The sequence below is a fragment of the Peromyscus leucopus genome, chromosome 4 (genome assembly GCF_004664715.2).
Source record: "Peromyscus leucopus breed LL Stock chromosome 4, UCI_PerLeu_2.1, whole genome shotgun sequence".
Classification (NCBI taxonomy): Eukaryota; Metazoa; Chordata; class Mammalia; order Rodentia; family Cricetidae; genus Peromyscus; species Peromyscus leucopus.
In genome coordinates this window covers 101,180,349-101,196,018 of record NC_051066.1, presented here as the reverse complement: position 1 = coordinate 101,196,018, position 15,670 = coordinate 101,180,349, and the positions used below count along the sequence as shown (strand labels likewise).

General features: G+C 41.1%; 1 protein-coding gene across 1 annotated transcript in view; it reads right to left on the bottom strand.

Annotated features, from left to right (window-relative positions):
* The window catches only part of Slc12a1 (solute carrier family 12 member 1), an 88,020-nt gene that overhangs the window by 19,677 nt on the left and 52,673 nt on the right, over positions 1-15,670 (bottom strand). Inside the window, exons 18-20 of the mRNA XM_028858266.2 lie at positions 14,314-14,454; positions 8,568-8,674; positions 6,098-6,180 (exon numbers count right to left, since the gene is read on the bottom strand). Of these exons, the coding sequence (XP_028714099.1) occupies positions 6,098-6,180; positions 8,568-8,674; positions 14,314-14,454 (331 nt within the window). The remainder of the gene's footprint in view (positions 1-6,097; positions 6,181-8,567; positions 8,675-14,313; positions 14,455-15,670) is intronic.

Below are 15,670 nucleotides of genomic sequence, written 5' to 3'. Positions count from 1 at the left end.
GGTTGACATTAAAGATTACTTATTCTATACCAGAGCCACCAACATCACTACTGTCTTTTAAAAAAAACAAAACAAAACAAAAAAAACAGGGTTAGTCTTCTTCTCTAGCCTAGAAGTCTTCATATAGCTGAGGCTGTCTTGAATCTCTACCTCTTCACCCTTAGTGCTGGGATTACAGGCCTGTGCTCCTGGGTTCAGCTACAACTACACTTTGAATATTCAGGAATGACAGAGTCTTCACATGCTTTGGAGGCTGGTGTGCAGGGAGAGATGTTTTAGTCCTCATTTTGTTATAAAGGAAACTTGGACAGTTCAAGGGATTTGTCCAAGATCATATAGCTAGGAACACAGGTCTTCTGCTTCCAGTTCTAACATCAGCCCACGGCACCACTGTCTTTGAGTCTTCTGTAGCCTCTGCTAGCCTCTTGATCACTGTGTAGCCTAAGCTGGCTTTCAACTCCTGATTTTCTTGCTTCAGTTTTGTCAGTGCTGGGATTACAGGAATGTAATCCACCACACCCTTTACCAGTGGTTCTCAATCTTCCTAATGCTGCCGCTGGCCCTTTAATACAGTTCCTCATGTTGTGGTGACCCACAACCATAAAATTATTTTCGTTGCTATTTCATAACTGTAATTTTGCTACTGTTATGAATGGCAATATAAATCTCTGTGTTTTCCAATGGTCTTAGGCAACCCCTGTGAAAGGGGGTCAAGACCCACAGGTTGAGAACTTTGCTCTTTATCACTCTTCAGTGACCTGATTATGATATCTGTCTGCCCTTCGCTTTTATAGATTTTGAGAGAATCTCAAGGCTATAATGGTGAAAGTAGATGACCTTTAGGTTGTCAGCTGAGAGTAGGGTTTGAATAACTTTCTTCCTGCATACCCCAAAACAATTCTAGTGAGCTCAGATACCCAAACTGCTTCGCACAGTGGTTACCACTTTCCCTAAGTGCTTCATAAACTGACCACAGGGTAACCGATCAGAGAGACTACATTTTGAAATTCATTTATTGCCAAAATGGCCTCGTGTTCTAATGCCTTTTTTTTTTTTTTTTTTTTAAAGATGCCATTTAGGGGCTGATAATTCACCATCTGCTTTGACTCTTAAGGCCAGCAGAAGGAGGAGCAGAGAAAGCCAGAGGGCAGTCATATTCCCCTTCCATTTTACAGCCTCTCTTTTTTTCTTTATTCATTATTAAATTATAACTCTCTCCTTGGTCCATCAACTTGAAGCCACAAACGCTTAGATGAATCAGTTGCGGATCCCCAGGTGAAGTCAAGCTGGATGGAAGGCAGGAAGCAGTCCCGCAGCCTCGCCTTCCAATCAAGCAATTATTTACTGCTAGGCCATCTGTCTTTATTTTGCTAAGCCACTCGATCAGACACAGCAGTATCACCGTGCTCTGAGCGGGTCATAAATCGTGCAGTACTTACACAGGGTACCCAATTGCGAATCACACTCTATCACTTTGTTTACTACCAGAGCAATCTGGATTCTTTGTTATAATTGACAAACTTGCTAAATACCTCTGGGATGTGAAAAAAAACATGAAATGCCATATTTTTTTTGTGTGTGTTGTCAGGCAATAAATTAATTTATTAAGAGGAAGTATTAGTCATCAGTATCGGGTGAGTTGCTGTGGTGAACAAGAATGTTATGAGCATCAATCTTATTTAAACAAAAAGTTATTCTCATATGAGTCTGTGACATAGTACAGAAACGATTGTCATTAGCTGGTAAATTACCTAGAAAGCTGATTTCTACTCACTGCTTTAATAACTGCAGTATATGGGCTCTGAATTGCTAATGTTTCCCTTAAATTATAATCTGTGATGACACTGCGGGGCCCATGTTGGGAAAGCTATGATGATAATCATTAACACACTGTAATGCAATACTGAAGATTTATCAGGCTCTTATTAAGCCCTATATTACAGTATAATATAATAAACTGCAAGTTTGTTTCTTCTAATCCAAAAATCTAATATAAGGCTCATGCCATAAATTGCTGGAGCTTCATAACAAAGCATGGAGCTGTGGCATCAAGCTAATTTCTATCATTATGTTTTTTTTTCACATGTTCTCTGTATATTTGTGTGACATTGCATTTCTGATTACCTAGATAGTTGGTACTTAAAATTATTTTGTCAGCATCCAACTGTATTTTCCCTTTCTTGGCTAAGAAGCAGAAATACTTCAAACATCAAAGTTGATCTGAATAGTACTTGTTCTTTGGGAAAATTAAAGGAGCTATAGTTCAGTGCCAGGCTTCTTTGAGACACATTACAGAATCTAGTGGCTATATTGCTTCTCAGAAATAAACCGATGGTGCATTTTGGTGCCTGGAACAGTAAGAAGTAGAGGTGATGTCTTTCAGCTACATCACACATATCAGCTTGAAGGGACTAACACAATACACAAAACAAATGCCTAATGTAAATACAAATTATATTTTTTCGTTCTCATTTTTAGATAGAAAACAACAGTACTGAAGCCAGAATTAAAAAAAAAAAAAAAATCGAAATAGATTGGATGCAGGACTTGGAGGATCTGAGTTGGATCTGACCAGAAAACCTTCTCCCCAAGGACTAGCTTTCATTGTACTAGAAGGTACTAAGCAAGTTTCCATGGGAGGGAAGCAGTCAATCGTCCTATACAGCTGTGATGCCCATGAAGTACAACAGTGGCTGCAATGGTAAGATAGCCCTAAAGATGCAATAGTGGCACTCACGTTTTGGTAGTAACCAACAGCCGTCTAATTGGACATAAGACCCTCTCAACAAGAGGGAAGTCATGCCCAGTGCTGGAAACCTGGCCAACTACCCTGGACTAATTAAGTCATGGATCTTAGAGGAGAACCTACTACTGTTACTTCACTAAGCCAGCATAATCCTTAACTGCATCTTAAGGGCTTGTACTTGCATCCTTAAGTGTGGTCTTCATCCCTCATATGAGAAGCTTCTCTTTATAATAGATGGGGAGAATTACAGAAATCCACAACGGATGAAAATGCAGAGAACAAATGATCGGGGTGTCCAGCCCCAGTGGATACAGCCACAACACAACTTCTTCATCCAAGGCTCAGGGAACCATCTTGGAAGAGGGGGCATAATGATTGTCAGAGTCAGAGCATCAGGAAATCTGTGGCGGGAGTGTGTCTCCTAGAAATGGCAGGGAAGTTTCTCCCATGACACCCCAACAATATAGCTGCCCAAACAAGACCTGAACAAGGATTTCAACCCTATAATTCTGGAGGAACTGCTTTCAGTACAAAGACCTGTGTCATGTTAGTTATATTTCATTCACTCTGACTGAGCTTGTCTGCGGTCCCTGACAATGTTGATTATTCCTATGACTCCTTTGACACAAGTCACCTGGTCCCTTTCTGCATCCTTCATAGCTGCTTTCTTGGGCTGTATTTGTATACTTGTAGTTTCCATTTCCACCTTATCTACAATGATTTCCCACCTTCATTTACTGGGAATAGCCACAACCCACCATGCATTAAATAGATCTGAGCAATAGAAACTTGTTTCTCACAGTTCTGGGAATGAGAATTCCAGTATCAAGGTGTTAACTGAGATAATGATCCCAAGGCCACTTGGCCTAGTCTGAGGGCAGTGCTTCCCACATGGGAATTCCTAGCTCTGTGTCCTATTTTCTTTTTGTAAGAACACTAAAACAGTTGAATTGTGGTCCATCAGTGTGACTCTATTTTACCTTAATTACATCCCTAAAGACGATCTTTGCAGACAGTTCTAATCTGAGGCACTAAGGTTAGGACTTTGGCATATGAATTTGGTGGTTTGTGAGGCACAGTTTAGTCGACAGCATCTAAATCTGGATCTGAGATGTGGGTAGATTAAGACTATTGACTACCTCCTGAACACTTCCAAGAGGATTTCTCACTGCCTTAGAGTTGAGATAGACATCTCTCCTTAAGGTTTAAACCTTTTCTTACACTTCCCATCTCCTTCACTAGCCTCAGCACTCAGCCAACCAAGGTATTTTTTCTTCACAGCTCCCTGTCCTGCATCTTAGATACTCAATCAACCTCCAATGCTGCTCTTTATTCCCGCCCCCCCCCCAAGTACTTCTCCACTCTGCCTTTCTCTCTTCATCCCTGAAGGAACTTTCCAAGCTTGGGCTGTCATCTGCTCTAGCTTCCATTATTGTAGAAATCTTTCTCAAGTACACATTTTTACAGTCTTTTTCCTATTGGAATATTTTAAAGCAAATTAGAATCATCAATACTCAGTCCTAGAATGTTTGTATGAATCTCTCCACCCTTGAATTCTAAAAGTTAACTCCTTAGCCTATAAAATAGTGGGTTTCTTTTGATATTTTCATACATATATTATTGTGTCTTGCTCATATTTATTCCCCCACCCCGAGATTACCTTCTGCTGTCTGTCCTATCCCCTCTCACTGGTCCCCTTTCTCTCTCCAAATATACCCCATTCTGCTTTCATGTCACATATATGTATGCATATGTATGTATACTTAAACCTAGATTTCACATATGAGAGAAAAAGTGACATCCCTTTCTCCATCCTGTGCTTCTTTGAGTCATACCCCAAGTGACTGAAATAGTATGGACTTTATAAGCCAAGTTTGACCATTATACCATGACTTATGCTCTTCTGAGGGTTCTCATTGGTGGCAGACTACAATCCACCCTTTGAATATGGCAGAAGCAGCTTGGGAAACCCTCAACATTGCCTGTTTTATACTTTCCCCTTCAGTGGTACTGATCTGCTCTGGCTGTATACCCACCCACCCATTCCTGTTCCTCATCTTAGTCTTTCTTCATGCTCACCTCTGGGAAGAGATGTTTGTTCTCAAGTATCTTTACTCTTCTGTCCCTCAACAGTGCTTACTTAACTTCTACTCATCCACTAGACCTCTGTCTTAGGGTTCTTATTTCTGTGAGGAGACACCATGACCATGGCAACTCTTATAAATGAAAACATTTAATTGAAGACGGCTTGCTTACAGTTTCAGAGGTTCAGTCCATTATTATCATGATGGGGACCGGAGCATGGCAGCAGACAGGCAGACATGGGACTGGAGAAATAGCTGAGAATCCTATACCTTGCAGGCAATAAGAAGTCAACTGACAGCCACACGGAAGGAAGCTTGAGTAAAAGAGACCTCAAAGTCCGCCCCCACAGTGACACACTTCCTCCAATAAGACCACACCTTCTAATAGTGCCATTCCCTTTGGTGGCCATTTTCTTTCAAACCACCCCAACTTCGAACCATATTTCTTCCAGAAAGCTTCTTTGGAATTAGATGCTCCTTCTTTACCATAATTTCTTATTCATACACAATGATCACACTAATATCCATTTCCCTACTATAGTGCTAGTTTCTTAAGTGTAGAAACCAGGCTTATTAATATCATATTATCATTAATACCAATATCTTTACCTGCACTCTGCATGCTATACAATAGGCATCCCAAAATATTCCCTTGTCTTGATGTCATTAGAGGACTCAGTAAAGAAGCTCAGCTGAAGAGAATGACTTGTGTTCTCTCCAAATCTTTCAGAAACTCTTCTCATTGGCTCTCCTTACTTCCTATACCAAGAGGATATGTTTAAATTCGAAGACTAAACAACTCTACCAAATTCTGTATAGTGAAGCAACAGGTACTGATCAGAATAAGTGTCTCTGCCTGTGTGTTACTTAGTGGTTCACAGACATGACTCATTCAAGTTCATTTCCATGTCAGCTACAAACCAGTTCTCTGTCACCTGAAAGCAAAATACATGCTTCTCCTTGGGGGAAAGTTCTTCATTTTCTGAAACATCTTGTAGAAATTAATTTGGCAGGCTACTTTACTGAAGGTGTTCATTTACCTCAATGTTGGCTTTGTGGTATTACAATAAGAAAAATCATTGGCTACCCTCAGTTAGTGTACAGCTCTAATTACAAGGACAAAGACCACGTGTGTTAGCCATGGGAAAGCACACGTGGAGTGTACATATACACTGAGGGAGAATCAGTTTGTCCACGCTGAGCACTGTTCTGAGCCCATGACCTAGAACAATTCACCATCTGTTGAGTGGATAAGGACAATACTTACCTTGCACCTGGAGAACTGGAGAAATGTCAAACCCCTGGCTGATTCTGACGATCACCACACCGATCTCAAAGTCAAAGGCATCGCTGAAAGGGGAAGCAACCTGTTAAGTGTTTCCAGAGTTTTCTTTAACCTTCACACAGGGGAAAATAGTAAACTTGTCTCTAGTATTTTGATATCACGAAGCATTAAAATTCACTTTAGAATACAGCTAAGAGCTGGTGTCCTCTTGGGATTTGTTTTTTCTTCCTTTGTGCCTTTAAAAGTAAATTCTGGGTAGAGGTAAATGGATGATTCACTATGAAGCTGATTTGTTCTAATAGTTGCACCAGCTAAATATTTTTGTATAGGTTCTCTCTACATACTTTAATTAATCTATTATTAGATCAAAACAATCTGATATATTTAGAATGAAACATTTATAGATTGCAAAAATCTTTTGAAATTATCAGCCTTCCTTCTCTGCCACTGGGAAGACATCTCCAGTGACAATGGACACCAAGTTCATGGTTTTAAACATCTGCAGTATAGCAGTTGGGAGGCACAGACAGGTGGGTCTCTGAGTTTGAGGTCAATGTGCTCTACATAGTGACTTCCAGACAGCCAGGCCTACACAGTTGAAACCCTATCAACAAGCAAACAGAACGGTTTCCAGTTTCTTCTAGGAACTTTTGTTACAGGCACTGCACAGAGCAGTGCTTTCCCCTGGAAATCCTGTGTACTTGTGGAGGCTCTAATGCCTTATCTGCCTCAGCCTAAGGAGATTTGGCTATAGACAAGAAGGAGAAGCTCTTTGGTTTATCTCAGCTCCTGTTGTACACGTTATAAATCTGAAAGCAAGCCTATCACTTATTTGTGTTAACTAAGTGTTTCCCTCTGGAAGGTCCCTTGTTGGCTCATCTGCAGAATTGAGACCCAGAATTCTTTATGGTCAGGCCACCCTCTGCAGCATCACTGTAGTCTGTGATTGACTGGTCGGGCCACCCTCCACAGTATCATTGATGTAGTCTGTGATGGTCCACCATAAGCAACAAGCTTCCAATAAGAAGTCAACCTGAACTTTCACAGAATGATATGAAGAAGTTCCACTCAAAATTCAAAATGTAAATCATCTTCACTTTGCAAAATAGGTGTATTTTAACACAGAACTCTATATAAACAAATCTTGATTCTATTTAAACTTGATTATGAAAAACTAGACAATTAGTTTCACAAAAAAGATATTGATTCTTTTATGGGAAGATTGATGGGCTTTAAAGGACATCTTAATTCCCCAAGCCTATGAATATATTTCCTCACAAGACAAAAGGGACTTTGCATATATGACTAGGTCAAGAGCTTTGAGGTGGGGAGCGTTTCCTACAACATCTGCCTGGGCCAGATATAGTGACAAGGGGGCTTGAAAACGAAGTTGAGAGACAGAAGAGGTCTGTGTGATGCAGCTGTTGCTGGATTGGAGATGGAGAAAGAGGGTCACCAGCCACATCCACTCATGGGGAGCTTCTAGGAGCTAGAAAGGCAAGGTAGGTCTTTATAGTAGAGCCTTCTATGGACAATCTAGCCTGTCCACTTTGATTTGGGCACAATAAGATATGTGTTAGATGTCTAAGTCGCCATCAACAGTAAAACATATTTTAAGGGAAATCAACCATACTTGTGTACAGACATTTAAAACCTTTTACTCAAAGGAGTCTGGTAAGAAGACACTATATGATTGGAATTGTAGCTCAGCGTCAACAGTGGGTGCCTCCCTTCCTCCTGCTTTCTCTTTGGTGGTGGAATTATTCAGTTTTATACTAGTGCAAGCTTGGATCACCTTAGTTAATATTGAATTTGACTACCAAGAAGACCAGTTGCTAATGTGTTATAAAAGCCAGGGCCTTCCTCAGTTTGATGTAACTAAGCTCAATCATTTTGATCCTTGGAATTGAATGTTTGGGATGATAGGGAGGCTGATCACAGGAATACTACATCAAATACCAGACTGTGGGCATGTACACAGTTCTTACATCTTATATGTTATATAAGATAGATATATAAGACTATATCTTATCTCTGTTTGTGTTTCTTTCTCCACCCAGTTTGTTGGCATTACAGCCAATGCAGGATTCCAAAAGTTTTCAGAGAGAATTTCCTCCCCATCTACCTGTCCTTTGCCTTCAATCTAGTAAACAGACTTTTAGGTTATGCCTTACATTATATACCTGGGTGATCTATATACCTTAACATTTGCCTTTTCTTGACTCCAATATCACCCCACCCCACCTCCTCTGATACTCCAACTCCTCCTTCCACTTCTTATTGGTGGTGTGGGGTTTTATTTTACCACTTTGGTGAAGAATTTACAGGAGCAGGAGAATGTGTCCTTCTCCAGCAACTGAATCTGATATAAGAGAGCTTTGTGCGAATAGGTTGTAGGCTGCCCTTGTTAGTACATTATAAACAAGGGCTCGTCCTGAAAGCCATCACTTACTGGATGATTCCCACGTAGTTCTCAATCTCTGACAAGGGAGCTTTCCTCCAGTTTTTTTTATATCCAATCACTAGAGTGTTTGGCTTCATTCTCCCCAAGCCTGAGGCCTAAACAGAGGACATAAACACATGAGCAATCCTCACCATGCCGGTAAAATACTACTGCAAATGAAAAATGATGTCAAAGAGCACTAAAGTAATGTTCTGAAGATTAGATTACATCTTAATGTATGTCCTTCATGCCCGTACCCAAGCATAAAATAGGAAGATCAGTTCTAAATCATCTCAGCCATAAATGGATTTTAGATGACAGGAATGTAGCTTTGCTAAATTAGCAGTCATTTGCATTACTTCTGACACACTCATTAAAATGGTTCAATAATTTAAAATCAAGTAAGGGTTGGCTTAACTGTCAATGTGCATGTTATAACTTAGAGGTTCAGAACTCATTTCCACCTGTGATGTCCAAAATGCCATCAACAATAAAATCCATGTTTTGGAGATCTCTGTATACCAGGACCATTGAAAACTTCCTTATATTATTTGCTGAAGAATGACTGAGCTCTGCTTCCCTAACAGAATGCTCTTGCATGATAGTGTGTGTCCTTAGCAACTATATTTCATACAAAAAGTTTCAGTCATTTTTAGATGACAGGATATGGCTTCTAGTTAATCAGATTTAATGTGGTAATATTACCAAGTCCGTACTAATTGCAAAGTGACGTCTGAGGCACTTGCGATAGGAGCTTGGGATAATGTAGAGGAGACAAGATACACACAAACAGGTGTAACACAAGAATAAACACAGCAGAGGAGGCACTAGGGAGACTTGTTCTTCAGCGGACGGCTCACAGCTTCATGGAGAGGTGGCATTTATTTATTCTGATTCTTCAAGTTTAACTGGACATTGACAGGTAAAGATAAAGAGAGCTGCTAGTGAAGGAAGGTCACCTGGGTCATGAAGATGCTAAGGAAATGGCCAGCACCAGCCATTCTAGAGGACACAGTCATGAGTAGAAGGACATAGGCACAATCAGAGATGACTAGCATGAGCTTGACCATCCACATACTTGATATATGCATCATGTGAATCTGTATGTTCATTTTTTTTACATTTATTTGTATATTTCTTTACTTTCTTTTTTCATGACTCTTTTATTATCTTAAAAAAATTAGACAAATTTATTCATGTCTCTGCTGAACCCTGGTGCTGTGGATATCACTCTATGTAAATAAAACACTGATGGCCAGTGACCAGGCAGGAAGTATAGGCGGAACAAAGAGAGAGGAGAATTGGGGAAACAGGAAGAAGGAGGAGAGAGACTGCAGCCACGGCCAGGACAAGCAGCATGTAGAGACTCTGGTAAGCCACCAGCCACGTGGCAAGGTATAGATTTATAGAAATGGGTTAATTTAAGATAAAAGAGCAGTTAGCAAGAAGCCTGCCACGGCCATACAGTTTATAAGTGATATAAGCATCTGAGTGATTATTTTATAAGTGGATTGTGGGACTGCGGGGCTTGGGGAACCTGGAGAGAAGCCCTCCAGCTACAAATGGCGCCCAACGGCTCGAGTTTCCACCTTAAACCTGAGAATATTTAATAACCAATTCTAAACAGAGCCAAAACCAGGTTCCTACTTCTTGTCTTATAGGGGCAGCTAGATGCGACAAAACGCAAGTTTGGACACTGGCGGGTTCCTGGCGGGTGCGTTTGACCGGCAGTATGGCAGAAATGAGGCATCTGCCAGCGGCAAATTAAGCTGTGTGGTAGATTTAGTCTTTACTAGTATTTAAAAAAAAAAAAAAAAAAAAAAAAAGGTTTCTGGGCTACACGCTGCTTTGATAAAAGCTTAGACCCACTATTTCTGAGACTTGATGACTCCCAGAGCTGGCGGAAAACGTACCACTGCCATGTTGGGAAGCTGAAGTGGGCGGAGCCAGCAGCCACAGCGCCATTTCAGGCTTACAATGGTACAGTTTAAAGCAATAGGCTCAAGGCTCAAGGTAATATAAAACATAAGCCACATAAAGATGGCTACCACACAGAAAATCTGGATTATGTTCTCTTTGATATTCATAACTAAAGAAAAACATTTGATTACAAAAGCTGTTGAGTTATGCCAAAATGTATATTTTAAAGGTACCTTGACTTCAAAATTTGGATATAAGGATATGTTACTTTGGAAAAGAGGTTCTGCTTTTGTTTCCACAGAAAGCCAGAGGCTGTGGACTTGTTCCAGATTAAGATACATCAGGTTTCACCAGCCAAGACCCCCTGAAAGGACTCCGATGACACCATGGCCCAGATGATCCAACATCCAGATCGGTTTCAAGGCAACTGGTTCACACAATACAGCCTCACGGACTACCCCATAGGTCTAAAATTTTCTTTGCGTCCCCATAAGATACAGCGCCCCCCTCCAGCAGGAAGTAGTAAGAGATGCTACGCCCAAATTCCCAAATATACCAAGCTGGCTTTAGAGGTGGAATTGGCTCACTCCCCTCTAAACCCAGACATATTGCTTTAAAAAAAAAAAAATGGTTAAGTGATTCTTGTATCCCAAATCAGAAGAGCCCTCTGGTGTGGGACAGAGAAAAACCAATATTTTTATTTAAAACAGGTTGATTATAAATGTGATCTCTTTCTAAAAAACAAAAGGGGATATGATATATAGGAGGATATGGAGATGATAAGATAAAAGGGTAGATTAATGAACCTACTTTTAAAGAACAACTTGTTTAAAATGTTTTACATTGGTATAGATTTTAGTTTATGTTTAAAATGTTTTACATTGGTATAAATTTTAGTTCATTGATACAAACTTAAAGTTAATTTTGTTATACTGTATATATATATATATATATATTATATATATATATATATATATTTCTATTCTTGTTTGAGGTATTATGTTTATATAACTCATTTAAAATTGTAATGGATAATTAAAAAATAGATTAATAATTAGTCATCTATGATAATCATATCTGTAGCCATGTTAGTTAAGTCTTCTAGGTATACATAGATATATTTCAGATAGATAGGTAATCTTCAAATACTTCATAGACCTGGAGAATATGGCATTTAAATAACTTAGAATTCTGTTGACGTGAGACACAATTGCTCCTGGCTGCACCAATTTGATCCCGAGAGAATGTTGGGCTTCTAAGACATTTCCATTTGGAAGTTTGTCTTTTTGGCACAAAATGGCCTACTGGGCAAAGAACTGCCCTTGCTTTGATGGCTGACAGTACAAATGCAATGCTGTCCTTTCTGGACAAGCGGGACACAAGGAAAGCGACCACTGTACTCTGCCAAGACAGGGTAAGATGGTCTCTTAAAATTCCTGCTTCTAAAAATGGTCTGTCAGATACTCTAGGCCTGTAGCCAATTTGAATGCACCAACAATGCTGAGAAACATTAGGTGACTGTCCAGGCTGCCAGCTGTCTTGGTCTACTCTTGCAAGATTCCCGAAAGTTGCTTGCATCCATCTACCATTTCTCAGGTACCATTATGTTCCTTCTCAGGTCTTTGATGTGGTTGAAGACTAGATAGTCGTAATTTCCTCAGTTATGATAAAAGATAAGTTAGCTATAAAACCTTAAACTCACAAATATAAGATAGATAGGACATCTTCTTTAATATTGTAACTATAATTCTTGCTTGGTAATTGTTTTGTTATATGTAATTTTACCATGTTAAAGTTAAAACCTTCCTTTTTAAAAAAAGAAGAAAGGGGAAGTGCTGTGGATATCACTCTATGTAAATAAAACACTGATGGCCAGTGACCAGGCAGGAAGTATAGGCGGGACAAAGAGAGAGGATAATTGGGGAAACAGGAAGAAGGAGGAGAGAGACTGCAGCCACGGCCAGGACAAGCAGCATGTAGAGACTCTGGTAAGCCACCAGCCACGTGGCAAGGTATAGATTTATAGAAATGGGTTAATTTAAGATAAAAGAGCAGTTAGCAAGAAGCCTGCCACGGCCATACAGTTTATAAGTGATATAAGCGTCTGAGTGATTATTTTATAAGTGGATTGTGGGACTGCGGGGCTTGGGGAACCTGGAGAGAAGCCCTCCAGCTACACCCTGGGCTTTTTCATGCCTCCTCACCCCCTCTCCACTCCTTGCCTCCTGCCGAAGCCTTTTTCCCTAAAAAGCCACCACCTATTTTGATGGCCTTCTTCTTAGCCCACTGAGTTTAACTGTGCTCAGCTGCACGGCCATGGATATATGTGGGTTATTAGCTGGTACACAGTCCACTTATCCGTGGATATACCACTGAAGAAAATGACATCCCTCCCCCAGCACCCGTAAATTGCTCATAGTCCCTCTGTAAGGGGTGAGGCCTCGTGAGTCCCCTCCTCTACGCATGATGAAATGGTTACAGGTCCAGTTTCGTATAGGTCTTGTGCAGGTAACCACAGTTGTAGTGAGTTCATGGGTGTGATGCCCGTGTCATGTCCAGAAGACACTGTTTTGGGGCAGCCCCAGCCCTGACCCTTGCGTTCTTTGTCCTCCTCTTCTGTGATGTTCCTGAGCCTTGGAGGGGATGATGTTGATAACCCCTTAGGGCCCAGTACTCCACAATCATTTATTCTTCATACCCCGACTAGTGGTGAGTCTCAACACTGAGTAACACTCATTGCAAAAAGAAGCTTCTCCAACGAAGGTGGGACCAGCACTAATCCATGACTATAAACATCGTGTCTAGTAAAAGAAGAACAGAAGTCTCCCCTCTAGGATCTATGACCTCCCTACTCACAGGCTCTAGACCAGGTTTGCGCTAAAAGTCATGAGTTCCCTTCTGTGGAGCAGGCCTCACACCTAATCAAAAAGTGGTTAGTTTTCTCCCTAACTGTCATGCCACCATTACACAAGTGGGGCATCTTGCCAGACAGGCTATTATTGTAGAATTCCTGGAAAGAGGCTGTGACTGCAAAGGCTGATCCACTGAATCCAGGATGTGGAGAGGTTGGAACGCTGCAGGTTCAGAGCCAAATGACTACTGGTTGCCTCCCTCTGTGTGCCGTCTAACATGTTTGTGGTCTCTGGGTTAATATTTTGAAATAACACAAGTGCTATATGCAGGGGGTCTCTTGGATGGTTTTAACTTATTCTTTTTCGTACTTTTACAGAGATGAGAACTGGGGAACAAGTTTCTGCCATCACTGTGGAAGTAGAAGAAGGAAGGGCAAAGGAAAGAACGAGAGAGAGACAGAAAACTGCAGACTCCAGCATGGAGCTGTAGAGATGATCACATTTATTTAATGTTCTGGAAATAATTCCCAAGGCTAGAGAGATTTTCCGCCCCGATCCACATGCATTTATTAGTGGACTCTAGCAGCTGCCCACCCGTCATTTGCAAAAGAAAAAAGAGAAAAAGCGACTGCCTGGACCACTGCTACCTGCTGTACAAGACGCAAAGAGTTTGAAGTTTTAATAGGATCCTGAATGTCCTCACACACCAGAACAAATTTGCATTTCAATGAGTGTGGGGGCAGAATGGTGCTGGTAGCCAAAGGCAGACTCATTTTCTGTTTCTAGTGGATCGTTCCTAGTTAAATGGAACAGAACCTCGGCTTTTGCCTATCCCAAGGAATTTGAAATGCATTCCCTGACCACCTGTCTTGATCTCTGATGCTTCCCTGGTGAGTGGCCTAACTCCAGCCATTGGTTTGAGGAGCTTCATCCACTGGACACTTCTTCTGCCTCTGGGCTCCCTCCCTCAGTGCCTGCCTTACCTGAAGGAGACTCCGGACACCATCTCTGAAGCAGTCTGCTGCTACTGCAGCATAAAAAGCTTTGATTTTGTTCTTTATAAGCCAGGCCTGTTTTTTAGCCATGCCGCTGTTCATCTCTTTCACACACAGCTTGCGAGGTCCCTGTATGAGGCAATGAAATATGAGTTAGAAGTCTCGCTGTTATGCATCACACTACTTTTGTCTTCTAAGTGACAAAACCAGCCAGTTAAGCGTCATTGAATGAAGAGACGGGATTGAGGGAAAAGTACCTCTTTAAATGGGGTTTGCCCAGAACCTTGGAGAGGACCTATGCTGCTCACATGATTCATTTTTTAACCCCAAATCCAGGCTTAATAACACCTACTTAAACAACTGCCTCGTATACAGAATGGAAAGAAAGGCCGAGGGCGTGGTGGCACACAGGGAAAACACTCAGAATGTGATTGAAGAGGCTCAGGATGAATTCACAATCAACCTGTGATTCAACAGTGAGAGCCATGTTTATGAACCTCAAAGAAATCTCAGTTAGATCCTGATTTCAAGAAACAGACAGAGCTCTTGGGAACCAGCACATGATGAACTGCCAGTTCTGCCCCAAGTCTCACACACACTGAGTCCTATCGGACCTAAGCCCTGCTTCTTGGTGTAGTAAGAATTCCTTCATACCATTCTTTCTCTGCATTGATACATCGATGATTGGACAAGTTAACACTTCCTCCTCATTCATTGACTTTGGTGGGAACAAAAGATCACGCGTGTCAATGATGTAAGAGGAGTGAGACCAGCTAAGAGAAGGGGAGGCAGCCATGGTGGTGGTGAAACATCTTGTAATCTCAAGGTTTACTTCTTAAAACCAACATCTAACTAATAATTCTTCTTCCATAAAGGTCCAAGTTAGTTCTCTTCTTCTCATGTCTTAATGCAGTTCAAGAGGTGTTTCTGATTACTGCCTCTGAGTTTGACAGGACAGATGAACCACCTACTGTCTCCAGTCTACAGAGGGATTTGTATTTGGTTTGGATGACTTCTATCACTGTAAATGGAGGTTCATAATTTCACTGAAATCCCAGGCCGAATTCTATGTTGTGTTTGCGCTGGTGCTGCTGGACTGTCACTGAGTTGGGAGTCAGAGTGCTGGGTTGAAATGTGGCTCTGGACTGATTCACTGATACTACTGGTGTCCTTTCTCGAGGGCAAATACATTTATACAAATAAGGCAGTTTCTGGGTCATCACTGCCCAGCATAACAGCTCTTCTCCACAGGTTGCCATAGAGCATTTGAAATGTAGTTCATATGAGATATCTTGGACGTCTTAGTACACAAATATATGTAAAATCAATCTCATTAGCATTACGC